Source organism: Apteryx rowi, unplaced genomic scaffold (genome assembly GCF_003343035.1).
Source record: "Apteryx rowi isolate R43461 unplaced genomic scaffold, aptRow1 scaffold_28, whole genome shotgun sequence".
NCBI classification, from domain to species: Eukaryota; Metazoa; Chordata; class Aves; order Apterygiformes; family Apterygidae; genus Apteryx; species Apteryx rowi.
Genome location: NW_020449196.1, coordinates 400,722 through 427,835, shown reverse-complemented (window position 1 = coordinate 427,835; position 27,114 = coordinate 400,722). Strand labels below are relative to the sequence as shown.

General features: G+C 36.4%; 1 protein-coding gene across 2 annotated transcripts in view; it reads left to right on the top strand.

Moving 5' to 3' along the window:
* NFATC3 (nuclear factor of activated T cells 3) overlaps nt 1–25,160 on the top strand; it is a 51,013-nt gene extending 25,853 nt beyond the window's left edge. For both annotated transcript variants that reach the window (XM_026068763.1, XM_026068764.1), the window contains 3 exons: nt 1,085–2,137; nt 11,728–11,829; nt 21,644–25,160. In XM_026068763.1, the coding sequence (XP_025924548.1) occupies nt 1,085–2,137; nt 11,728–11,829; nt 21,644–21,768 (1,280 nt within the window). In that variant the 3' untranslated portion in view covers nt 21,769–25,160. The remainder of the gene's footprint in view (nt 1–1,084; nt 2,138–11,727; nt 11,830–21,643) is intronic.
* The last annotated feature ends 1,954 nt before the right edge of the window (nt 25,161–27,114 follow it).

Here is a 27,114-nt window from a genome sequence, read left to right as displayed (position 1 = left end):
CTTCCATTAGTCTGCAATATTTAAAAATAAGTTTTGCTTGCTTATTGTACTCTAAAATAACACACTGTATAACATTGCTTAAATGACACACAGAGGTATCTAGTTATCTGTTGTAAACTAAGTGTGAATTAATTTTGTCAGATTTCCCTGAGTTTTTTAACAGTTCTTTAGAATATCAGCTCCTAAGATGGTTAAAGGACATATTTTAAACTTGATACTTTTGTATGGGTAACATTTTTAAATTATTTAAATGGTGAAATGTAGTAAAGAAGCACAGTGCTTAAATAAGAAGCAAGTTTAATTGCAACTGCAGCTGTATTAAACAAACCTTTAACATCCATTTTATTTATAGCATATTTACAACATTTTAACATGTATAGTGTAAGGATGTTAAAGTAGTAAAGATGTTAGCATTCAGTTAAAAATGTTAGTATTTTTCTAATATTTGTGCTTAAAAATCAGCACCTTTTCATAAGATTAACTGTTGCTAAAATTTCTGTAACTGCCAAATGTGCCAATTCATAATTCTTCACATTACAAGAACAGTTGTTACCATCACTGAAATGATGGTAACAAAGAGCTGCTGTAATTAAAACATCATGCACTCCTCAAACCAGCATAACTGTGGTGCCGTTGGTTGTCATCTTGATCAGGGGCATGAAAGTTTAAAGTCTACTAAGAATTTCATTTACCTTCTGCTAGTGTGGGGTGCTGAACTCTTACCTGACTATTTTCAGTGGAGCCCAGCAGCAGTGAACATCCCCCTTACATTTAATAAGCTATATCCTTTAGAGGTGTACTGGACTTTGTCGGGCTGGGTGGCTAATGTCTTTTAAAAACAAGAGTGCATTAGGAGGGTAATTTAGAAGGGAAAATAACTGTCTTTGAAGGAAGATTCTTCTGGATTTTAAGGGTTATCATGGCAGGCATAAAGGCAAAGAAAATGAAGGCAGAGTGAAAAGGAAAGGGAAATTAGAGCAAGTATGTTAACAATACTGTTGTGGCTGTTCAACAGCAATTTGTGTGTATTTATCACAGGATCCAAATAAGCTGGAATTGTAATACATTATTTTCTTTTTTCTAGTTATAATGAAGCAAGAGCACAGAGATGAGGTGGATTTATCTGCTGTTCCATCTTTGACCCTGCCTCACACAGGCAATGTTCAGGGCCTACATTCTATCCGAACTCCATTACCTTCACCAGATCAAGGGCATCCACATGATGGTTTACTGTCTACATCACCTAGGAGCCTTGTTTGTCCAGTTCAACCACCTTACACAGCAATGGTGACCTCAGCAGTATCCCACCTGTCACATATGCAAGGTAGAAACCTTAGTCCAAGTGAAGAGTGTCATGTTTTGCCTCCTGCTGTGGTTCAGTCTTTTCAGGTAACATCAGCACCTCCTGTGAGGCCTTCCTACCAGTCTATGCAGTCTAATGATGTATACAATGGACAGTCTGGTCTTCCTATGAACTCTGCCTCCAGCCAAGGATTTGATGCTATTTCATTTCAGCAAGATGCGCCTGTACCTCATTTGATAAATCTTAGCTGCCAAGCTCTCCCACCGATGCAGTTCCATTCTTCAAATCCAGGTTCTGTGTCAACATCGAGTACAGCAGGGCACCCGCTAGCACACCCAGCTCATTCAGGACAGTCRTCGTCTCACCTACCGTCGATTGGATACCACTGCCCAAGCTCTGGGCAGGGCTCCATCTCTTCTGCAATGAGTCGATCCCTTGGGCAGTCTTCTCCCCAGCTGCAGCAAGTCCCATACCATTCTTCAAACCCAGCATCTACTTCTTCCCCATCCCCAACAGCTTCCCATCCTTTGGTCCATTCACCACTGTCTGGACCATCTTCACCCCAGCTACAACCTATGCCTTATCAGTCTCCTAGCTCAGGACCTGCTTCATCTCCCCCACCGACCGCTGTAAGTCACTCGGGACAGCACTCCCCTCAAGCACATAGTCCAGCATTGGGAGGTCGTAATGCAGCTTCATCCTTAGTACACCACAGCATATGCGATTCATCTCCATTTTCACCAGATGGGGCAGCTATTAACATTAAACCAGAACCTGAAGATCGAGAATTGAATTTTCAAACGATAGGACTACAAGACATCACACTAGATGATGGTAAGTGCATATAACATTTTTAGTACTGGGATAAAAGCTACAGTTAGCCACAAGGTTGATTTTATTTATTTATTTATTTTTAAAACACCCTCCTCTTTACAGAAGTCATATTTGTGTCCAAAGGGAATTACTTAAAAATGAATAATATCAGGTGTAAATCAATAGTTACACAGTTACTTCAATCTGATTTGTTTATACACTTTGTTTTTAGTCATAGAACAGGGCTTGAGGATTAACTCCTTCATCTTGACACCTTATTTCTATACAAGGAATTAGTTTGAAGCCTCTTCCAATTGTCTTGGTATGTTTCAATGAAAGTCATAAGAATATAGCTGAGTTGTATAAATGTAGTTTGGAGTCTTTTTCCTGGAGCTGTCCCASTTTCGAAGGGCAAGCTAGTCTTGTTTTCAAAAACAACACTCCCTCCCCCAATCACCTGTATTTGGCATGGTCTATGTCTCTTCTCTCAGACATTCTGTAGAAATGCTGCCATCATTCAACACCTCTGCTCACAGCAATTGCTCGCTTTCCTCTTACCACTCTGGCTAGCTTTTTGAGAARTCCACTTGTTTAACAAAAACAAAACAAGGATAATGGTGGATGAAATTCTAGTGCTAAGGGCCAGGCTGTAACATTCTCTACTTTAAATACTAGGAAAGTGTTAGTTTATAAAGCTTCTTCTAACTAAGTGAAAAGCAAGAGATACCAGAATTTAAAGGTCAGTGTATTGGAGGCATAGATGAGAAGCAATTCAAGGAACATGTCAAGTTAATAAGACTGAAAGAACAGAGGGTCTAGCCATAAAAGGTCTGTCAAAGGTGGGTGGTAGTGATGACGGGGAGCTTACTAGCATTTATTTTCTACAATAACCTTAACTGTCGTCTTTTTTTTTTTTTTTTTTTTAATCATCCCTAGTAGTTATTTAATTGCATCAGCAATAGTGGTATTGTAAAGACTTAAGTGTAGCCCATCTGTTAGATATCCACATCAGTCCCAGTTCCTTATATAAATGAAGCTGTGCTGTTATTACCTCCTGTCAGTAGTAAGAAAACTTAGGGAAAGAAATGCCTTTAGATACACAGAATACTAGGATGAAAATGAGAGAAAATGATATTATGGTTGGTTTTTCAATAAAATGGCCAGCCTAGCTGAATAATATTCTGTTTTGGAAACATTGTGTATAACCCAAATAACTTAATCTAGAAAGGGGGAAAGAAACTGATTCCATCAAGGGACTGGGGATGAGGGGAGAAGAGAAGGCTTTATGAAACAGTGCAACAGCAACAAAATTTTCCACTTCCATCTAAGTRAGTGAGAAAGAAATCTAATGTTTCAAGAAAGAGTTGTGTTAGACCCTAGCTTTTTTCATTCTGTTTTCCTCCACACCTACAAACAAGCCATAGAAATAAGGAAATACARCTAAGCACTGTAGCAGAACTTTTGCAATGTTCAGCAGTTTGCTTGTGCTTGTTCAGAAGTTAAGATGAATGCGCAATGTAAGGAAAGCCAACTTTTTCTTCTATAKCACAAATATTAGTTGTTTTTAGAAACTCTTTTCATTTTTTAACGTAATGAAATTACTGAGCTGCTTCTGTGCTGACAAAAACATACATTATGCCTCAAATCACAGGAAAAGCTGCAACAGCCACACTGGAAAACTTAAAGGGTGGCCACTTGCTAATAATTTAGTGAAGTATAATCAATATTCAGAGCACTTGCTCAARGCTTTATTAATAATGAATTCTTTTAAATAATGCTTGCTAAAGTAGTTTAAAGAAAGTCTGATAACAATAAACAAGCACTTGGCAAGCAGCTGTACGTTTGCGAGCACAGAGATCATCTCAATTACAGTTTAATATTACCATCATTCAATGATTGATTCATTCAAAACTTGGAATCTGAGAACAGGAAACCTTGTTTCTGCTTTTCCAATCTGCAAATCCAAATTAGGTGTCTAGGCTGAAATCTACTGTTCCAAAAATCTTGAAGGGCATAGTGACCAGAAACAAACTGTTCAATCCTCTCACTGTGAATAAATACTTCCTCTGCTTAATACAAACATGGTTAGACAGCAATACTTTTCTCTTAGGTATCTAGCATATTATTGTGGTTTAAAAAATAATTTGAAAAATAGCTTTTGTATATAATTGAATTTCAGTTTCCATATAAACAGAACTAGACACAAATTGTGAATCTATTACTCTACATTAAAATAAAAAAAAATCATCAAAACATCCAAATATAATTGCATGCCTAAATGCATATTGATACAGTATATTCTCCCAGCTAATATATCAAAGCGTGAAAGCTATATTTAGTTGCAAAGTAGTTTAAAGGTTACCAATTAAGGAAAACAGTCCTCTCAAAATAATACAAAGGCAAAGCCAATTAAAAATTTTATAAATCATATCCCAATTACTGACTTTAAATATTTAAGTCAGTAGTTAAAAAACAAGAAACTCTGACAGTATCAAAACTTTAAAGTGCACTGTTTCAAAATCAGCTTAATAGACATTCTCTTTCCCAAGAAAATAAAATCTTTGAGCAAAATTTGACCATAATACTGAAGTGCTACCTCATGACAAAATTTAAGTCCTGGAATGATTAAGTTGTTTAGCCTGCCAGAGTGTGATTTAACCTTTTCTAAAAATTAAGAAAGTGTCAGTCTAGTACTCAAATCAGTACTTTCTAGAAACTGAAACTGCCAAAAATAATTATATAAATGATGTTTTTAAAAGGGTGGGAAAATTTGCAAATTGTGACTTAACATTTGTGTTCAGTAAGCCTGTAAGGTGTTATAAAACAATATAAGCAAGGGACTAGAATAACTTTTTGCCCCCTCCCCCCCTCCAATATATTTACACACTCCCAAAGAAAAGCACTGTAAATTAATCAGAATTATTATTTGCTAACCAGATGGTTAGCTTTGGGTTACAGTGTTGCCTGATGCTATCTAGTCCATATAAAGTAACTGAATTGTTGGGGGAGGGCGTTTGGGTTTTTTAGGTTTGTATTTTCTAAATCTGTGTAAATTTAGGTGATATTTCTTGCACTGAGTAGTGATCTATTTTTATTAAGTAGTATTCAGCAGCTATCTTAATTGCCCTTAGCTRTGATAAGTCTCATTTTTCAATACATACTGTCTCAGCCATGCATTTAAGACAAGCCCCCAGTACTGAAAGCTACTCTAAGCTGTAAAATCACAAGGACAGTTCCTCACTGGCATGGGTGCCATCTGTAGAATTCATTAATAGTTTTGGGTAGAACAAAAAGTGCAAATAGTAAAGATAACGTGTATATATAAATAGTTATTTTGTTAAAGCATGGAACCTTACTACTTTCTGAATGTAGTTTGCAGAGTGCTTACTGCTGTTTCTGCGAAGGAAATGTTTTTAAATGGCATACATTCCTTTAAGCAAGACCCTTAAAAGCTAATTTCAGTGTCTCTTCAGCCAACATTCAGACTTTCTTCAAAACATACCAAAAAAACCCCAATTCCCAAACCCACCATTTAATACAGAAATACAAAGCTGCTTCATCTTGGCTCAAGCCAAGACCATCTGGACTAGCCCTTGTTCCAGCATTTCCTGGAAGGTGCAACACACCTAGATTCACCATTTACAGCTACCTCTTCTCTACAAAATCAAATATGCTTGCCACTGACCAGAATATCATTATTTTTTCCTAATTTTTATGTTTGCCCTTTACCAGGTAGAGCAATTTAGGCTCTGTTCAGACTATGAGCAGACTATGAGTGAAAAACGATTACATAATTTAAAGGCAGACCCTCTATCTAGGTATCTGCAGAGCCTATAAAGCACACTTAGCGTCTTTTTTTTTTCTGCTGAAGTTTGTGTGGCTTTTTGTTTTCTTGTTTAACAGGATCTGATACAGTTTTCTTTAGGCTTCTCTAAGCTCTGCCTTGGATGTGCCCTTTTCTTTGGCTCTTCCCTACTCGCCATGATCCTTGCTTCCTACAAAAACATTTTCTAATTCACTTGAAGAAACAAGGAATCAAAATGCATGAGAGCACATAGATATGAAATTAGAATAATATTACAGAAAACTACTGAAATGTGACACAATTTCAAAGCAAGTTGTATAATAAATAGCCCTTAAAAGGTGTTCTGAAAAAAACCCAGTACTTTTTCCGCTTAGGACTTCTTGGTAATCTGCACAAGCTGGTGAACATTTGGATTGCAACTGCATAAAAGCAGGCTCTTATTTTTCATTTGTCCCCTCCCTTCATCATCCTCCCCGGTGTCTCATATGTTGGACCTTCTTTTTCCTTCACAGCCTTCCAGCAAGTCTGTCCTCTCTCCAGCTCCCCAGGCCAACATTTCCCTGTATAGACAATGGAACATTTAGGGCTGTGAGCAGGAGCAAACAAGAAGCCTGAAATGGCCAGAAACAGGCAGCTGGTCATTTGTGTCCTTTCCCATATTCATCACCCATACCATGCTTTCTTGTATACTGATCCAAAAAGGGGTTCCATTTTTCCCCACTTGAAAAAGAGCTAGTCAGTTAGACTAGATCTAGTTGTTTGAGAGATGAGGATCTGTTTATTTTTTTTTCCTCCATTCTGTTTTTAAAAAGTGATCCTAGTATGGTGGTTTGCCTGTTCCACTGTCAAGTTTTAGATTTAAATCTGTTCTAAAACTTAAGCTCATGAATTTTGCCATTTAGGAGTGAGTTTACCTTGGCACTCATGGCTTTCTACAGTGGTGAGACTTCTAACAATACAACTGTATTTAACCATTTTTAAGGCATTATATGAACCTTGGGTTGTATTCAGCAAATCAGGATGACCTGCTAATCCTCTTTTATTTTGTTACTCATTGCATCTCCATTACATAAAGCTGGAGATTAGAAAATCCAGTATGTGGATTTATTATAAATCACAACTAGAAATCCTTTAACTGTTTTGTATACATAAAGCAATAAGTCTGCTTTGTCAGACACATTCTGTGTAGAATTCGGAGCCATTTGTATTCAGTCATTTTTAATAGTTCTGTGATCAGCTCTCTTTAGGGGACAAATTCTCTTGCTTGAAAGCTTAGAGATGATTCTGATCTTTACTAGAAGACTTGTGGATTTTTTTATTTTTATTTTTTAAGCTTCAGCTTAACTTCTGCAGAATCATAGTAGTAAATAATGAGAATGTATTGTGAGTGACTATACCTTGTATTCTCTCTACATATATAGAATTTCTGCATTACCAAATCATTCTTAAGAAACGCAGCCTCCTGCCAAATGAAGCATTGAAGGTCTACAGGAACACAAACTATACTGAATGCTAGAATCTAGCTTAGTACGGAGGGGAGTGGCTCAAAAACCTGTCTTCTTGCCAGGACATCTCAAACTGTTTTCTGACTTTGCTCCTAAGCATAGAACAAAATGTCATACCTTGCAGCACACTGGACCTAGATTTTGTGGCAAGAACTTGAGCCAACATTGTACGCTGAACTCTCAGAATATTCCTACTGCTAAAAGTATTCAGAAAATAATACTAAATTGTTTAATAAGACTGTGTTCAAACTCCTTCTTTCATCGTATTCAGTGTTTTGAAATATATATATCAAGCAGTACAACACTGCAATAAAAAAGCAGTATACAATTCTAATTCTTCTCATAAGCTTGTGGGTTCCTGCAGTGAGAGCTTAAGGTTGAGTAAAGTGATGAGGCAGAACCTAAAATGTATTGAAAGATAATGGGAGTCTGCTTTTAGAAATGGATTGATATTAGTTATGAGCAAGATAAAGAAAAGTCCAGACACTGCACAGTAGGTTAATGGGAAAAGGCTGGAACAGTGAGGGGTGAAAAGGCTGTTATCTATCCTGGGTTGTCAGCAGTTAATGGATCTTATGACCGTATCTTCTAGTGGGTTCATTCATCGTGTTCATAAAACCTATGCTGGGAAAACAACTGTTGAGAAGACCAGTTACAGATTTTTGATGTGTTAAGAACTTTGGATAAATCTGCAGGTATCTATGGCCAGCTAATGTATGAATCCTACTATTTGCCTCTCTGAGGATTTCATCTCAGAACACCTCTTAACTAATTCAAAATAAGCACACCTAGTTGCATCACCCCCAAAAGATTCAAATTTAAAAATGAGAAGAGGTTAGAAATGTACTCTTGGAATGCAGGTGGCATGCTTAAGCCATGGTGAAGATGCTTGCAGTAGTAGCAGAACTGGAAGGAGTTAGGCATGTCATTGCAACACTTTGGCCAAAATACGCTTAGACACTTTTGCGCTGCTTCCCACTGCACGGCATGTGTCCTGTATCTTCAGGGTTCAGGCTTATTACTTACTATGTTAGGCTCTCCTTGTATGAGAGAAAGAGACAGGCATATGACTTGCAATGAATTGGTTCCACTATGATATATAAGTACAGGATATACACTGTAGCCATGACATGAACAGGGACTTTTGTTACTGTACCGAATAACTGCAGAACTTGTGCTGTGATTTGTCAGGCCCAAGGCACAGTCACTCATGTTTATATACCTATAGACATTACGTGCAAGTTAAACTATACTCCTAACAAGTCTCATACATTCTTATTTTAACTTTTTTTTTTTTTAAAAGGTACTTTAGTTGGCATTAAACCTGAAATTGCTAAAAGTAAGCCTGTCTTATGGCTTCAGCAGCGGTCTAAGGTAACTTGCAAGGCAACCAGCCATGTCCTTGATAGTTTGCCATTGCAAACATGCGCTGCCATATGCCTGTTGATCACAAACCAACAGAATTACAGCCAGCTGCTCCACAGCAGAGAAGCCTAAGGGTTAATTATAGCCTGGCCTCCTTTTTGTAGTGAAAGTTGATACTACATCACTTGCTGGTTGTGTGGAGTCAAAAACCAAGCTAAATATACTGCAGTAACAAATGTGATGTAGCTGCACAGGGATTCTTAATATAAATACAGCTGATAAAGCTCTATTTGTTATTGACAAAAGAAGGCATATATCCAAGGAAGCCTGTGCTGCAGTCTACTCACAAGGTTCTTTGAGGTTTACCAATCTTAATTGCATCTGCAAAATACAGCAATTCAGTCAGCTGTCCTCTAAAAAACAACACTGCCTAGATGGGTACAGCAATACTACCAAACCTAGACAGCACAAACAGGAAAGTTCACGCAGTTGTTTGGCAGCCTATTGTAAAGAACTAAAACAAACAACCCCACCCCACAAAACCTCCTCCATACTACTTACTGTAGGGGTACTTGCAAACAATTATGCATTCCAGTATAGGAACCACTGTTCATGAAACAGCACACTTTCTGGTATAAGGCAAGTTGCCCACACATCTTTTTTAGTTAGTATTTTCTGTGTCTAAGTACTAGAGGATATGCACACTAAATTTTTARGCAGCTTATGCTACAAAAGAGTAAGTTGCTTGACTCATGTAAGACGAGATCCTGAAAACCAAGTGGTAGAACTCCAGTAGCTCTTTGTTCTGTCTATATTCTTAATAGCACTCTAATTTTCAGCTGACTGACTCATTTGACCCAAATTTGGTGCAGAAAATTGAAGTTAAAAAAAAAAATTTTTTTTTTAAAGGGAGGAGGCCAAAGAGGTAGACTTCTTAAGAGTATGAATTTTTGAACATTTAAATAGGTAGATCTACAGGATGTCAGTTTTCTTGATTTCTAATTAAATAGAGTAGTTTTTAATTTTAGTGTTTTATTCTTTGGATACAAACCACATTTTAGTATTGCTTAGGGAAGTTAAAAAAAAAGCATTTCTCAGATATATTTGAAATGATCACATAAAGGAATTTTTTTTTTTATCTGGTATTGGAAGTTCTATTTAACCTCAGTATGTATTGTACAAAATCCTTATGCTATACTACACGCTTTAATAGGCTGTTGCTTTATTTACTATGTTTTTCAAATGACAAACACTGTGTGTCCTAACCAACTGCACACTTTATTCCAGAGGCTGGTGACAGGAGACGTGTTACATGTGTTAAATACAACATACTTTGTCATAAGTTTATAAAAGTAAAAGCATACTACTGTCATCAGCTTTGTTAGGATATTGCAAGTAACTCAGAATCCCTCCATGTATGAAATTAATTTTAAAAAGTTATTCAGAATCATATTTCTCTGCTAGAGTGACAAATAATCCTTATTGTATAAGCTATGTAGACTTCATGGTGCAGAGACTCCTGCTTAAAAGGGTGAATTAACTCCACTGACTTTTGTCAGTATGTTGTCTACTCCTTTGAAAGTCTGAGCTTGAAAGAGGATTGTCCACAAAGGTTAATTCATTTAATCTCAAGGTAGTTTCCTGTGTATCTCTCTCGATTCCTTAGATCTTTCTTCAAATATGACTTTCCTGCTGGTCATTCCTGCCTATCGTGGTGGTTGGAGAAGTGTTCTTTTCTTAATCTCCTATTATTTGACCAGATTTGCCCTTTGTCTACTCTGTTCCTTCAAAATGGCAGTGGACGTTTTATCAAAACCAAGATACTGCCTTCCACATCCAGTTTAAATAAATACATTTAATTTTACACTTTAAGCAATCTTAAGAGGTCATCCAAAGAAGTAATATGAACTATCTGAATTTCAGGAGGAAGTCAGAATAGATTTCTTCATGCTCCCAGGAGTTATCCCTAACCTGGGCTTGCAAATCATGCTGGCAAAGCAGATGTGCGGCTCTATCCAGAAGGAACAAAGCCAGTTTCCGGAGTAATTCTGCTAACTGTATTAAAGCCCAGTTTACTAAACTTGCAGCTTTCTCCTGGGCAAAAAGAAAAGGAGGAGGGAAAAAAAAAAAAAAGTAGATTTGTATAACTTCTGCATACTCGCTAATCACAACTGAATAAACATACTTTTGTTAGTTAATGTAATAAATACAATATTCCACATTCATTTTTCCTTCCAGGAAACAGTTCAATGGAGTACCGTTTTTCCAATTCCTCCTTGGTAGTCTCACATTGTCTTTGTCTGATAGAGCTGCCTATACCATGATAATACTCAGTTTTCTGATGCTTTAAACTGTGGCCTGACTTGCTGTAGATCAGCAGTTGGGGAAATATTTAGATAGTTTGACAAGTAAAGGGGAAGTTAACAGCTGTTTACAGCAACAGTTTGCTTTGTTTAAAGGACAGAAGACTAAAAATAGAAGTTTTATTTACTAGCACTCTTGCCTACCTTGTTCTGTGGAGGTGGTATCAAGTGGCATGAGCACTTATAATTTGACCTTATTAAGTAAAGCAGATTTGAGAAAATTGTAAGAATGAATGTTCTAAACTAACACAACTACTAAAGTGAAATTTATGTAGCATAAAATTCATGATAAGATGACTAGATAGACATCTGAAAATTTTAACCCTTTTATGGCTCTGGATGCTAACTGAAAAGTAATTAAATATAACAAACTAAGTAATACTGTTTTTTAGAAACACTCTGACAATCTATAAATAGTTACTTATATCAAAATATGTAGTAATCATGAATGAAACCGGGTACTTGAAGTCAGTGCTATTAAAAGAAAACTGAAAGTCACTTCCTGGTTGAGTGAACTGTAACTTCTTGGTTTAGTCCAGTCAGTAGTTATGTCTGTCTTCTTCTCTGACACAGACAGTTTTATCTCTGACCTGGAATACCAGCCATCAGGTTCAACAGAGAAATGGACTCAACATTCAGCACTCATGTCCAACTCCTATGTGGAAAATCTAGAGGGTGAGTCTGCTTACTGAAATGCTTCAATGTTTGAAATTGGAGCACAAAGAAAAGGGGAAAGTGTTTTAACAGTCATAACATCTACAAGTGAAAAGTGGTATATAATACTCACGTATTGCTATAATTGGACACCTGCCTACTCTGTAATAGTTGGAAAATTCAGAAGTTGTGAGCCAGGTGTAAGCTCATTCAGTAAAAACCTCCACTTAAAGTATATATAGCTGCCACAGAACTTCCCGAGTGCTGCAGGATCTAGTAAAATAATAGAAGAGGCTATGAAAATCTTGAGCCAAGTACAGCCAAGGTTGTGGAGTGGCCAGAGGAGTTAACTGTGAGAAATTTAGGATGGTTCTCCTTCTTTTAAAATGATGAGGCAATGTTAATTTAACTAGGTGGAACACAGTGGCATGCAATACCAATCTTAAGTATCAGGAATATGGATTTCATAAATAGATTTCTAGTTGAATGTGCTCTACAATTGGGGAAAAATCATCTGGATTTGCTTTAAGATGCTTTTGGCTTCTTTATTTCACATATAAAGATAATTATGCACTACAACTCTCTCTTAAGTAGTAACTATATTAGAAGTTGACAAACGGTGTATTGGTTGTGTTTATACTCGTTCTTCTTAAGTGTTTTTTCACTTTTACAAACATCCCTAAAATGCGAAAGAACTATCCTGTCCCTTTTTTTATACAGCACAATTACTTTCCATGTAGATTTTTAAACAGGAATTCCTGTAAGTGTACAATGAATTTGGGATTGTTCAAAGTAAAGTGACCTGGCTTTGTTAAAGCCTTAATAAAACGTTTACACAATTAGTGTGTAGACCAATATTAAAGTTTGCTCACAAAACTATTTAAAAAGAAATTGCAAAGTTGGTCTTTTACCATCTTTCAAAAAAATTGAGTTAGTTCTGCTTTGCTTACATAACAAAATATTGTCAGTAAGGTAAGTAGCTACAATTCAGAATGGCAGAACTAGGAAAAGGACTTTTTACACTAACATGACATTTTTGTATGTTGAAACTGCAAATGGATTAGTAAAATACCGGCTATGGCTTAGATCATTGTTGAAGAGCATGGGTCCTTGAATGATGGAGTCATTTTAATAATAAACCCTCCCTCCCAAACACCAGTATCCTCAGGTAGAAGGTTGGACAGATTTTTGCAAAACCTAAATTTTAAATTATGAAATGCAAGCCAACAGACAGAACCTATATAACAAGGGCACACAAAGAACACCATATCCAGATAGAAACATGCTTATGCACAGATGCTAATATCTAAGAAATAGGATTGGGAAACATGGAAAAAAATATTTAAAATAAAAGTGTTTCAGGTATTTGGTGTAAGAAGGATAATCAGTGAGATACTAATGCAAGGCACATGTTTACACAGGAAAGGCAGAGAATTCTATACCTTAAAGAATGCTTAGTGTCAAATCAGACAAGTTAACTTTATCAACCAGTAGTACAGAATGGTTATAGATTTAACTTCCAGGCTTAAAATAGGAAAAGTAGAATGTCTGGATTATAATACTGAACAGGACAGCAACTGTAACTGTGGTGTGCTGGGGGAGATCAGACAAGCTGCAAAGGCAGGAAGCACAAGGATGGAATATTTGAGTCATCCTTTGTAGAATGGGTAAGTGTCATGACTGCTTCATGGAGCACTAAGTCATGAGAAGAACCCACAAGGGGAAACATCACTTTATTTGGTCCCAAGAAACGCACAGGAACTGGTTCAGAAATCTTACTTTTAAAGAGTTCTTCTGTATCGGTTTCAGTATTGCAGGCTGTGACAAATTTCAGTAATACTTCAGAAGGGGAACTACATGAAAATAATGTAATTTACTCCCCCCCAAAAGTCAAAAAAAGGGTAAAATGATTGCAAGCAGTCTGCAGACTCTCAATGAAGGTTCAGACTAAACATATAATTAAATTTCACAGTGAGAGACTAGAATTTGCTTCCAAATGCAGAAAACTGAAAAGAACATGAAAATAATTAGGTTAAATGTGAAATCTGGTGAGACAGAGCAAGAAGTTCTAGATCAAGAAGTTCCTAAGAATGAGTTCTTAGTCCTAAAAAAGCAAGAGGCTTGAGACCTGTCAGAATACCACTAGGACCAGTAGATAACAAAACAGGAATTCAAGTAACTACTAAAAGAAACGCAAAAGACCAAGTGACCCTAGAAAATTTTTTGCATTGATGTTCACAGTCAAGGAACTTGAGATTCCCATGCCAAAGTCCTTTTTAAAAGGGACATGTTGCAAGTTTAAGCGTCAGTAAAAAGTTTTTAGAACAAATAGATGAAACAGTGACAATTCACAACTGGATGACATGCCAGACAACAATTCCAAAAGAATAAGAAACAGTTGAACTATTAACTGCAAAGTATAACCTCTTGCTTAAATCTGATTTGGAGCCAGAGGACTCTAAGTTGGTAAATATGATACTGCTGCTGCTCAGCTATTCAGAGTAATAAATAACAAAAATTGCCTGCAAACATCTAGAGGAAAGACCTCATGATTAAAAAAAAGAGTCAGTAAAGGAGTGGAAATGAGGGTAAAGCAAGGAAAAAAACCTACCCTGATTCCATACATACAGTGAACAAGCTGTCTGGACTGTTACCATTTGAAGCAATCTTGAATTTGAATGGACAATTTTTTGAAAGCTTGAGCTCAGTAGTGTTCAAAAAAGGGGCAAATAAAATGTTAGGATCAATTAGGAAAGCAGTACAGAACAAAACAAATACGCCCACGTCTTGATGATGGTTTCCTTCTCTCTTCACTGATGTCAAACTAGAATTAGATGCATACAAGTTATTGCTGTCAAGGTTTTGTTTGTTTGCTTGCCTTTTTTTTTTTTTTTTGGAAAGGAAATTATGTTGAATGAGATAGGACTCTTCCATCTAGAAAAGAAAATGCATGAGAGGAATATACTAAAGATCAATAAAACTAATGGGTAGCAGGGAAGAGGTGATGGAAAGTACTTCTTAGGAGAGACAACAACCAGTGTCTGACAAATGAAATAATTATGTAGCAAGCTCAACACAAATGAAAAGGGCTGTTACRACTTTATGTAGTTAAGCTTTGGAACTTACTGGCAGAGTGTTGTGGATGCCAGAATTTTACACAGATCAAAAAGACTGATGGGAAAAAATAATCCATATAGGACTGTTCAGCACAAAAGATACTGTCTCTGGCTCAGGAATTCCCTATGCCAAAGACATTTTGGAGACTGACAGAACATGCTGGGGAAGGATCATTGTGTGCTTGCCTGTGTCTCTGCTGACCATTATATACCAAATGGAATGTAATACAAACTGGTTTGCTTGTAGTCCTCCATGGAAGTAGTGTTTTTTACCTATGAAACCCTAAAATGCTCAGTAACTGCTTATTAGAGAGATTGTCTTATCCTGTAGAAAGTATAGGTGCCGATTACAGATTACCAGCTTCCTGTGTGGGGAAAATGTCATTTACGCTATTTCCAGAAAGGTCTTTAGGGTTCAGGAATGGCTTTTATTTTTCTTCATGCTCCAGTACGTAGTATTTCTCTCTCAGCAGTCACAGAGATTCATGGGAATTGAAGTACAGACTAGTATAGGAACATGGTAGTATTTGGCTGGCATTTGATTGAAAAAGATAACGTACTTACCTCTCTTGTTGTAACTTCAGACACCTATCTCACACTATATCTGAATGCTTTTTTAGTCTAATATTTGTTAAGATGCTACAAGTATACAAGTTGACAGACAAATCATATGGATTGGTCTCACTGAGAGAATAGCTTAAGGTGGCATTGTAGACCTGATGAAACAAAGCAATGGGAGGAAAAAATAGACCTTACAAATGTGTCAAAGCACCAATTCCTCTCTATTTTTAAGAACTTGTTACTGTAAATTTTTAAAGCTTTTTATTTATCTAACACCCCCCCACCAAACAACCTGTTATTAAAAGCACCAGCTTTTGTGACATTGGCATGTTTCATAATGCAAGAGCTTGGTTCTATTGGAATCAGCTGATGTGGATAACTTTGTTTAAGTGAGGATATCTCCTGAGGGGTTGGTCAGTACTGCTAACAGGGCCGTGGTTTGAGGTTCTGACTCCAAAGCAGTGATGCATTTATTGGAACAGCTGATGAGATTATTACGCCTAGCTGTATGTCTCTCTCACTGCACAGATGGCTGAGCTGTTCAACCTAATTTTAGTTCATCTTAAAACGCTGGATTGCAAATTACAGCAGTTTAGAAGATTTTCATGAACAGTCTGGTTGTTCATGCAGCAAACAGCTGGAGCAATAGCTTTATCAGCTGTCCCAGTGCAAGTCTTCAGTGATCAGGAGGCAAAGCCCTTAGCCTAAAAGTTAAAAGGAAAAAAGGAGAAAAAAAAAAAAAAAAACAGGCCTCCAAGGAGTTGTGGCCCAGTTTTTGTATCAATCTCAGCGGCTCACTGTCTTTCATGTGTGCAGTCAGTAGGGACTTACAAAAGCAAACAGAACACTATGTGAAGTCAAAACAGTGGGAACAGACCATGAATAGAGCAAATATGTGGTTGCTCATTTTACAAGCTTGACAGCAAAAGAGCTGGTTAACTTCATCTCTGTCTTACTGGTATTGGTGTTAGTATGCCTTTAAAAAACAAAAACAAAAAGCAAACAAACAAACAAGGGGTTTGAGCCTCCAGATCACTTTCATGTTTTGTTAGATGCAGCACAGAGAAAAAAAAAAAATTGCAGTACACTGTACTACTGTCAGTATTGAGAGGTCCATCTAAGTCTGCAGCAGAATGTTTTTTCCCACCGATCTAAATTCTGTTCTGCACAATCTATTTTTAACTAATAGTATAAATCTACCAGCCAGCTTACATTTTGTATAAATACTGGGGAAGAAAAAGGTGAAACTATTGCAAATAAAGTAACAGTTGAAATTCTGAAATCTGGGATAACTGCCAAAGAGGTCAATTAAATAGACACAGGATAGTTATTAAAAGTTATTTTCATTTCACGGTGAGGGGGGGGAGAGGGGGAAACAAACTTGTATTGCATTTTGATCCATGCCATACCTGACAATCAAGTTTTCAAAATGCTATGATCATCTTTGTAGTGGAGGGATGCACCATATTTCTGTAGAGATTGTAGCATATGCCAGCCTTCTCTTATTTTGATCTTATTCTTGTCCAGTACTGATCACGTCATAAATCCTGCTTCTGATCCAGTCATTATTTCAAGATTAGCAGCCTTGATTATTAGCACATAAAACATTTGCTAGCATTTTTGATGTTATCAGCTCAATTGACACTGATTGCKCAAAACAGTTTTCAGGTGATCAGTAGGTAAAAAATCAGTACTAAATATTAGCTAGACCACTGTAACACCAAAAAACATGGGCTGAAGGGCAAAAGGAAATTTTATAAAATACAAGTGCATGTATTAAATTGGCTAAGTCACATCTTGGTTTCCTGGCATCTAATTGCTAACTGGATGTCATTTAAGGTTAAGTGAAAGGGCATATGAAATTTTATCTAGCTATATTTCAAGAACAGTGTTCCCCCTGCCCCCACCATAGTTGAAAATAGGAAAGTAGGGATAAAGCTTTCTTCTGCATGTATAGCAAACAAGTTTTCTTTTGTTATATAAAATATCATCAGTGTTGCCCGAGCTCTGTCCTTTCTCAGGCCTGTTGAAGTAGACTTCCTCTCCCAATCTGCTCATCTAAGAACTTAGATTTTGCTGAGCAACATTCATGAAAAATCTGTGTTTATGTTCATGAGTTAGGCCTTGAGTTTTAATCACAGACCACTGCACGTTCTACGGTAATAATGACCCTGTGTGGAGGAAGGTAATGTGTCATACATTCAAATACTACCCTTTAGATTTCTAATTCAGTCTTTAAGCTAATAGTATTTACTCCATCAGAAAGGAATACAAAAAGGGAAACCACCATATGATTTTACCTTCAATCCTGTACATTTCAATGTAAGATTTTACTTTTCTTATTTACTATTATTTATATTTTAAAATTAATCCTTCATCAATTTGTACCATCCCACTGTCAGACAAGTTAATTATACTGCTGGTAAACACAGGATGTCCTTCATATAAAGCCAAATGCTTCCCAATTTAGACATATCCAGGCATCTCATCATTTGCTGCCTTAAAGCTGAGTTGTGCATCTCTTCAGTGAACTATTTCAAAGGATTTCCAGGCTACCTAATTTTGGTAAATATTCAATATGGCTTCTTAACAATGTTCTTCAGGCTTTAAAAGACCAGGTTTCACTAGAAAAGCTGCTTTCTTGGTTTAAGAGCCCACTGCTGCAGCTGGTAGCCTGCATGTTGGATCTGTACACCCCTCTGTGCCGCTCAGCCATTCCACTGCCTGCAAGCGTTGGGCATGGCCAGACAGGAGCAAGCTGGTAATCTTGCTTAGCCCATGACCACATGGCTCCCGACACAGCCCCGCTCAGCTGTCTCAAGCCTGGCAGCCAGCCTGCTGCAGTACAGAAGGTGAGGGCACTTCTTTGATCTCAGCTACTAGATTTTGTGCTTCCTTTGAAGCAGTTTACTATCATCTGCAGTTGTTTGGGTTTTTTTTTTTTAAACAAATTAAGTCAGTGCGTACAGTCTTCCAGAGTCTGCAGGCTTCCCCTTGTACATTTGTTGCTTACAGATTTAGACAGCTGCAGTGCAAAATGGGCACTCTTGGAAAGCATAAAATAAGATGTGCTAGGCAGGACGCTATGGGCTATGGAAAAGTGAAAAACCACCTTTGCCAGAGACAAATGGCAGAAGGATTCAGGCTTGCATGGCTGTCGGACAGAACTCCAATTTAGACACTGTTTATAATAAAAAATAAATAAATAAAAAAGGGGCGCACCTGAATACTGGTTCGGTTTAAAATTTAGCAGTCCTAGCAAAACCACTAGCGCAAGTACAACTATTCCACTAGAATTTTCTGTTACAAAGAAGGAGAGAAGAGGATGAACTACTGGTACTGCATTCCAATTAGAAACTGTAGATGTTTCTAATGTAAATCCATATAAACCACATAAATCTGTATTGGCCACAGACTAAAAGTGTTACCCCACCCCCCACCCCACCCCCAACCAATTCTCTTACAGCAAAATGCAAAGCATGACAGTGCTATTACACTGAGGTATACAACTTCTTTGTAAACAAGTAGATAATTATTAAAAGAACACACACAAGCCACACACACTAACCTGTAACTTGAATGTAATACTCCATGAAATGAATTATGAATTATTTAGGTAAATTTAATGCCACATGGCTACAGTGCTGTTCAGTAAGCAAACGCCTTTGCCTGTGGGACTACAGAATGGTGTAACAGTATAGATCAGTTTGTTTTGATGTTGCCCCCCAAAACCCCCACATGCCATATGTGTGTGTGTCTATATATACATGTATATAATATATATAAAATCTATCAAAACTTAAAGAAAGTGACAATTAAATAATTTTAATRTATAAAAGGGATTTAGTCATGTGTAGTGCTGAACAGCTGCAATATTTGGTTTTCACAAAACAGCTGTTCAGCGGTATACAATAGGTGTTAGTTACTAGGGTCCTGTAGTTAGAGCAAGTTCTGAGTGTCCTGAGAGGAACTGGAGTGTGCTACTTATACGTGAACTTCTAAATTCAGTAAAAAGCATCTTGTTTTGTAACAGCTGCTTACTTAGGTACTATGTTGATAAATAAAAATATTTTGTAAGGATCCTACCTACAGTCACAATTTTCACTGGTATAGTACCAGTTAAATTCATTGAATGAAACAGGTTTTTTGAAGCCTAATAATGTGCAGTCTTGTAATGTTCAAGGGAATTGCTTTGTACATATAGCTCACCTGAACTGTTTTAACCTTTGGGCTGCCATAATGTGCATTTCTAACAAACAGATCTGTCCTAACGTTCACRCAAGAGAATACCATTACCATTGACTGACTTTTAGATAACAAATACCTCCTCCACAACTGAATATGGTTATGTGACATAAGGTGATTTTAAAGCTTTCCTAAATAAACTACTAAAATACAGACAGAACCTGTTTTCAGAGTAGGCTATATAACGTATATGTATGCATGCATATATATATACATATATATATATATGGAGAGTGAGAGAGAGAGAGAGAAAGTAAAGGCAATAATATATGTTATTCTTACAGTTTAATCACAATGAATTTGTATTGTAAAATGTGGCTAATAATTAGCAAAATCGTTAAGCAGTTACTTTATGTAGAAACCCGATACAAAATTCTTTGGTGGTTTTCTATTCAAATATAGAAGGTGATGCATTGGCTACYGTTACAGATACTAGAAAACATTCACGACATTAGTGCATTTTCTTTCAGGTCCCCTTATGATGCTACTGCTGCCACAAACGGCAATGTTCAGACTGTTGAGTACTTTATAAACATAAAGCACAATTTACCCTCCCTGTACATTGATTCTGTTAGGACACGGCACATTCCAATTTTGTCCTAATCTTAAAGACTGGAAAGAAGCTAAATCCTCCTATGGGAAAATTAAGGAAGCATTAACAAGGGTGGTGAAGGATATGACCACTATTCTGTAAAGTGAAAGGCAAAGTTACCCAGTGGAGTATAAAGGAGCAAAAGCCTGGTTTCAAAATCTGTTAAGCCTTTCAGYAGAAGCAGCTTACTAGGAAAACAAACTTCTCTTACTAGGAAAGGCCCCATTCAACAAAAGGATCCTATAATAAGTCAATTTATAAAAGGTCCAACAAATCTGTGTTAGAGGGTTTCTTTTATTATTATAATTGGGCATATTCAAATGTCTTACAATTAAAAGGTTCAACATCTACTGCCACTCTGTGGAAAAGAGTTACCATAATTGCCTCCTCTAAGTATTATGTGATACTGTATATTTTTGTTCATGTCTTATATTTATCTAAAATTTTTCTATATTAAATGTGGTATTTTTCTTTTCTGCTTAGAATATTACAGATTCCCTTTTCTCAGTTAAACTTACCATTGCCCCCTTTATAAAATGGGCATTCACATCAGTGCATTTAAGCTCAACCATTAAAATTATTCCTGTCATCTCTCAAATTAAATGATACTTGCACTTTTGTCTAGGCTTTAGAGTAACACTGAAACTTTCATTTGTTGATAACTTCTACACTAATTTCTTGTATTTATAGTGGTGTCCCTCACTTGTAAATAGTAATAATTGACTATTGTCTGCTGAATTCATCACACACACACACGTGATTTGACCTGCATATTAGTCAGTCTCAATTCTTTGTGATAGAAGAAGTTGACTCATAAAGCTAAGAAAGTTCCTGCAGTTTCAGAAATGCAAGTTTTCAGAAGACTGGCTAATTAAATAGATATGTAGTACTAAAGATACTGTATTAACCCAAATCCAAGTTCTGAGGAAGTTCTGTAAGTAGCTTGATATGGCCAAGATTCCCAGAGCAGAGCTGCTTGTCCCTGTTACATTCTCAAGCAGAAGGGGGTCTGTGGGGAAATCTGTATTGAACCTGCCTATGCTGTGCCTTTCAGTTACCCGTTTTTCATGAATATACATTTACTTGCTTTAAGTGTTTTGGGGATCCTCCAACATGGATTACGGTAAGTACATAGTGCAATACTAAGAAAAGCTARAACATTTTTTTTTTTCTTGAATAACTCTTACTGAAATTAGGTTTTTTTCATCCTTTGTTCCTTAACTGCATTAAGGCTTAGCACCAAAATACTTTTTTAAAGGGGGCTTATTGATGAGTGCTGCATTTTGGAATGCATAAAAACAGCCACTTTTTTTTTTTGTAGTGAATGAGATCATAGGAAGAGATATGTCACAGATCTCAGTGTCACATGGAACAACAGTGGCCAGCCAGTCTCCACGTACATGCCCTGGATCGCTGGAGACAGGAATATCCGATGAAATCCAGTAACAGATAAGCTTACAGCTAAGCATCCATGAAAGCTTCACAGTTTCTCTGAATATTACTTCATCCTCTTCCTCTTTAGACTCTTACTGTGCTTCCAACTCTGTGGCCTTTATGAACTGGAACAGTGGATCCTTGCATAGCCCTTTTAGTGGGTTACATTTTTGATGTAGAGACAGAGCATTTATAATGATAGTTCCTCAGATGCTGTAAAGTGACTTCTTAAAAATGGACACACAGAATCTACACCAGATATTTTAACTGTTCAAAAGTTACAAACAAGCTTTGCTTTTTTGCATTTAAATAGAATACTTTTATATTGTAAGTGCTTCAAATGTGTGAAGATGTTAGTTTGCTCTTATAATAGTCACAGTACTGAACGTGGAGAAAGATTTAATACACATCTTCAGTGTGCTGCTTTCCCTTAGAGATAGTATAGTTGTAACTGATGATTTGTAACACCTTTTGGTCATTTTGGAAAGCCTTTAAGCTTATATTGTTTAAAATTTTTTTAATAAGATCTTCCAGAGGCAAATCATACCTGTCATCTGAAGCCAATGCCATGGAAGTCATTGTGTATACAAATACTTTAGTGTTTTCTCTCTTAGATTCATAGGAAGCAAAGCCAAATGTAGATCTGCACTTGTTTATAAACTGAAAATGTTACTTGATAGGCTGCAAAAAGACCATTCCATCATGGAAGTGTTGGGATAGAAATGACATTCCAAAATTTAACTTTTATAACTTTGTGGATAATCTTCCTGTACTTTATTAGCACAGGCTCCTTCTTGAAATAGCTTTTCTTAGAAAGTTACATTTGTAATCCAATTTGAGAACTAGGATTTTAGAGTAAAGAACTGCAACTTCAAAGCCATGTTAGATACAGAAGAAACTTAATATTTGCTGAGGATCTGAGTGTTCCTGTTATCACTACAGAATACTGTTTTGAAATTACCAGCTCAGTGGCATTCAAATTTTCCATGCAATAAATCATTTGGTCACATCTGTATCTTTTATGTGCTGTATGCCTGAACCATGCCACTTTGAAGTCCTAAGGAGATGACAATTACAGTTCCTTAAATTTAAACTGTTTATAAGCTTTAGTCTGATAAAACATAATTTACTGTGAATTAGTGATTAAGTAGTATAATTTGCCCATGTTGAATTGTAAATGCGTGAAGCAGAAGTTACCAAAGAAATGCACAAGATTCATGGCAGCAGTATACTTTGTGCTGTGTTCAAAGGATGCATTTCCCTTACCCATATAATCTGATAATGTTTACATAGTTATCAAAAAATCTCAGGCCTCTATGATCAGAAACCTAGGAGAGGATCTGAAACTGCCTGTTTAGGCCAGAAACACCCACCACCCCAATGCCCCCTTGTCCCCCCAAAGTAACTGTAGTTTACGAAGCTTTCTGATGTGGTTCATACAGGGTACAATAACAATCACAGCAAAGTAAGATCAGAAATACACTGAACCTCAAATATTTAAGGTTTTTTTTTTTTTAGCTCCTCATTTGGGCAAGTCATGATGTTCCAACGAAAATATAGAGCCAACATTCAAAATTATCAAAATATAGAAAGGGTAGTTGCATTAAAACTAGCTCAGACCATTGTGGACATTTTAATGGCTGAACACATATGGAGGACRTGCCTGTTCTGTAGAAAAATGTTATAGACTCTTAAAATTACAGYAGAACATCTTAAAGTGGACTCCATTAATGAAAAAACCTGTAAGAGTAAATATGGATTTCTAATGATGCATTTTGGCAGACAATCAGGGGGAAGCTTTACATTSAGCCTCTCGCAGACAAAACATTACACCTAAACTTAAGTCAGAGTCCAAGCAATACCATTAAAGTAGCTATAACCACACTTCTGTAATAGTTGAATCATTGACTTTTAAAAAGGCCATACATTAAGCAGGTGAAATTAGAACTTTTCATAAATTACTTCCTTTTAAGAGTGCAACCTAAGCCTACTATATAGGCAATTCATAGTTATTTCAAACAACTTAATGCTAGGCCACTATGTATGTGCTGGGAATCTAAGCATCCTTTTTGTGAATGTATTGTTCGATGGTGCAAATCTTTAAATTTGAAAGGAAAAAAAAAAAATTGGCAGGGCTGTAACCTGAAAAGTGTGATATTGTAACTGTCCCTCAGTGATGGTGCTTTACTCTGTCCTCTACTCATTTACGTTAATGATCCTAGAAAAGGGTTGACATGTTCAGAAATACATCTACTTATGTTTTTAAAACACTTTTTAAAAAAAGCAAAACAAAACAAAAAAAAAGCAAAAAACACTGTAAGATATGTAATTGTTTTCAGACTGTGTGCTGGTGGCAAGGTATGTCCCAGTTTTCATTCATGTACCAGGTCTTTTGCATTAACCATTGTTTGTAGGAGAATTCTAACTTCAAAGCTTTTCATACTGTATGGGATTTATGCTCCTTTATCCTACTGGTACAGACTTCTCCTTGCAAGTTCTCCAAGTAAGTAGCTGGAATTCATACTGTACCTAAAATATAGGAGCCCAAACAATCCAGAGTTGCTATGCACTAAATTTTCTGATGCCTTTAAATACCTTGATGCCTGTAGACATAGAGATGCTTTCCTATTTAAAAATGAAATTAAAAAAAAATATAGCTTTGGATACTAAAGCAGTTTTGTATTTGCCTTGTAAAAGCTTCAGTACAAGGGTCTTAATTTTATTTTAGCTTGTGTGGTAATGTAGGTGAAAGACTGTTAATCTTGTATAATTTTAGTGGTATAAAAAGCACACAATCTCTATTGGACTATGCAAATTTAATTAAACAACAGAACCCTGCAACTGTTGATATTTTGTTGGCATCCACTTTCTTGCCCTTAAGTCCCTTCTCCTCCCTGAGCCCTCTTCCAAAACTTACTGCTAACTTAGATTATAAACCTGAAGGAAAGCCTTAATGATGAGGTAGCTTCTCTATAAGGCGGGGTCGAAGATCAACATTAAAACAAAAATTAAGGGGTAGTATAGTAATCCATGGAGCAAAAAAAGTTTTAATTTCTGAAATTACCATAAACTAGCAATCTGAATTTCCATAGTAAAGCTTTCATATGTTATCAGTGGAACTGCCATCTTTTTTAAACCAAAGAATGAAAAGAACATGACCGTTTTGTTCTGATGCAAACAAAGCTTTGAAAGTCTATTTTTGATACTCACAATGGATGTCATTCCTTGAGGTTTGGAAATCATTCAAATTGAAGTTTTATATTTAAAAATATGGGACAATAAAGATTAAGTTCTAGATGTTTACAGAGCCTTGTATTGTAATTTCATGTACATTTTGTATTTTAAACTTTTTTTGTAAGTTATGATTGCAGTGCTACTTGCAGAAATAAAGGGAAGAACTTGCATTTTTAGGCTCTTAAAATCATAGTGTTGAAATAAATAAAAAGAATGCAAATTTGTTGTCATTTATTCAACATACAGCCTCAAATGTAGAGTGGGAAGAAATTCTGTATTTGTGATGCAGTGGTAAAGAGCTATGCTGAGGTATGACATAACGTTATGAAATGTAGGACGCTTAAGATTCTCCCTAGAAGAGTGGTGCTTTTGAAGCAATATTAGAAGAGATTGGGGCACAACTGTGAGCCAACAACTGTGAGCCGATACATACATATTTAATGAGTGATCAGCAGTGCTGACAGAGTATCAGTCTGCATAATTACTRGTGATTTTTCATTTGCAAATGATATTGTTTCAATTGAACTGTCACAAAATTATTTCAAGAATTATTATTATTACACAGGGCAGCCTTATAAACAGTAATCATCATTCTTGAAAGGGTATAATCACAGACATAACGCAATTAAACTGTTTCAGAAATAGATGTAGAATTCCTATAGCCAAAATCCAAATTATTTACCAAAGCTTGGCTAATCAAGCAGTACTGAGGGAAATGCCTTCAGGAACAGCATTGTGGATTCAGGCCTTTAAATCTAAATCCCATCTGGGTGATACTGGGGATACTGAAAAGATTTTTATCTCCCTTGTAGGTAGATGACTCTGTAATCAAACTATCTGTGAAATCTCTAGGTGTATTAAGAGCTACAAGTGCTCCAAATTCTAAGTTTAGGTGAAAGCTCTGGCAATGCTGCAACTGCCCAGAGGGAAGAGGCACAGATCACAGCGATCTCCTACTCACCCTGCACAGGGAGACCATGGGCCAGTTTAGGATTAGTGCCTTACACAGAACATATGTCCTGACAAGATTACCTTCACTGATGGTTTCCAGCTGTAACTATAACAGAAAGGGGCAGCTACAGTGCCAATAACTGAATGCAAAGTAATTATATCTGAGGTTTACTAAATATAGCACTAGGAGTCTGAAAGCTATTCCACATGTTTTCTAGTATAATTAGCAGCTATGTAATTAGCATATAACAACACTAGTAATAATCCATGGATTGACTGCATATACTTTACGGTCAATTCAAGTCTTCTTTCAAATGCAAATAGGCTGAAGTCTGATTGAGTAAGGTTGAAAGGATAGGACAGATAGGATATCTTTCTCAAGCCTCACCTAATTCATTACAATGGAATTCTTCTCCACATACTTCCCCCCCCCTTTCCCTTCCTTAGCTTTAATTCAGTAACAGGAATAATACTGAGAAACTAGCCACTCTTGTAGTAATTAAAGTATTAAGCTATCTATCTGAAAGACCATGGAAGAGTCCAATCAAATACATCAACATGGAAAAGAAAAAGAATTTCTTCTATATTTAAATTCTTGGATAGTTTTGTGTATAGGCTTGTCTGGTAGCTCTGAACCTTATTCTGCCTACTAAAAAAAGAGGTTTATCAGTCATTCTCATCACACAAAAAGCATTGTCATTTGTCAAGATTCTCTAAAAAAAATAAGGAATTATTTTATAATAACCTACTGTTACCTTTGTTACCAATAGTATCTGCTATATATAAAAGAGAATAGAAGGAAAAATTAACCAGCCTATAAGATAGGATCCTAAGTGACACAGGAGTAAGAAAAATAGGATACTTGCTTTACAAACACTTGTATGCACCATGAATTTTGTTTTACAAAAGACTGCTCTGCTAGAAGAGTCTAGCTTTACACAATTGTCTTGTGACTAAAGCAAAGTTCTCCCAGCTGCTTCAGCAGATTTTGAGTAGGGATTTTTTTTATGTCAGTTTACTATCTTTAAATACTATCTGGGAACTTAAAATAGAAGTGCTCATCTCTTCCCTGCTGTCATAGTTGTGGCATCTGCTGATAACAGCTGGAAGACTGACTGTAATCTGTGCTTGCTCCTGTTACAAAGACTTCCCTCTTGAAAAGTCATGTTATGA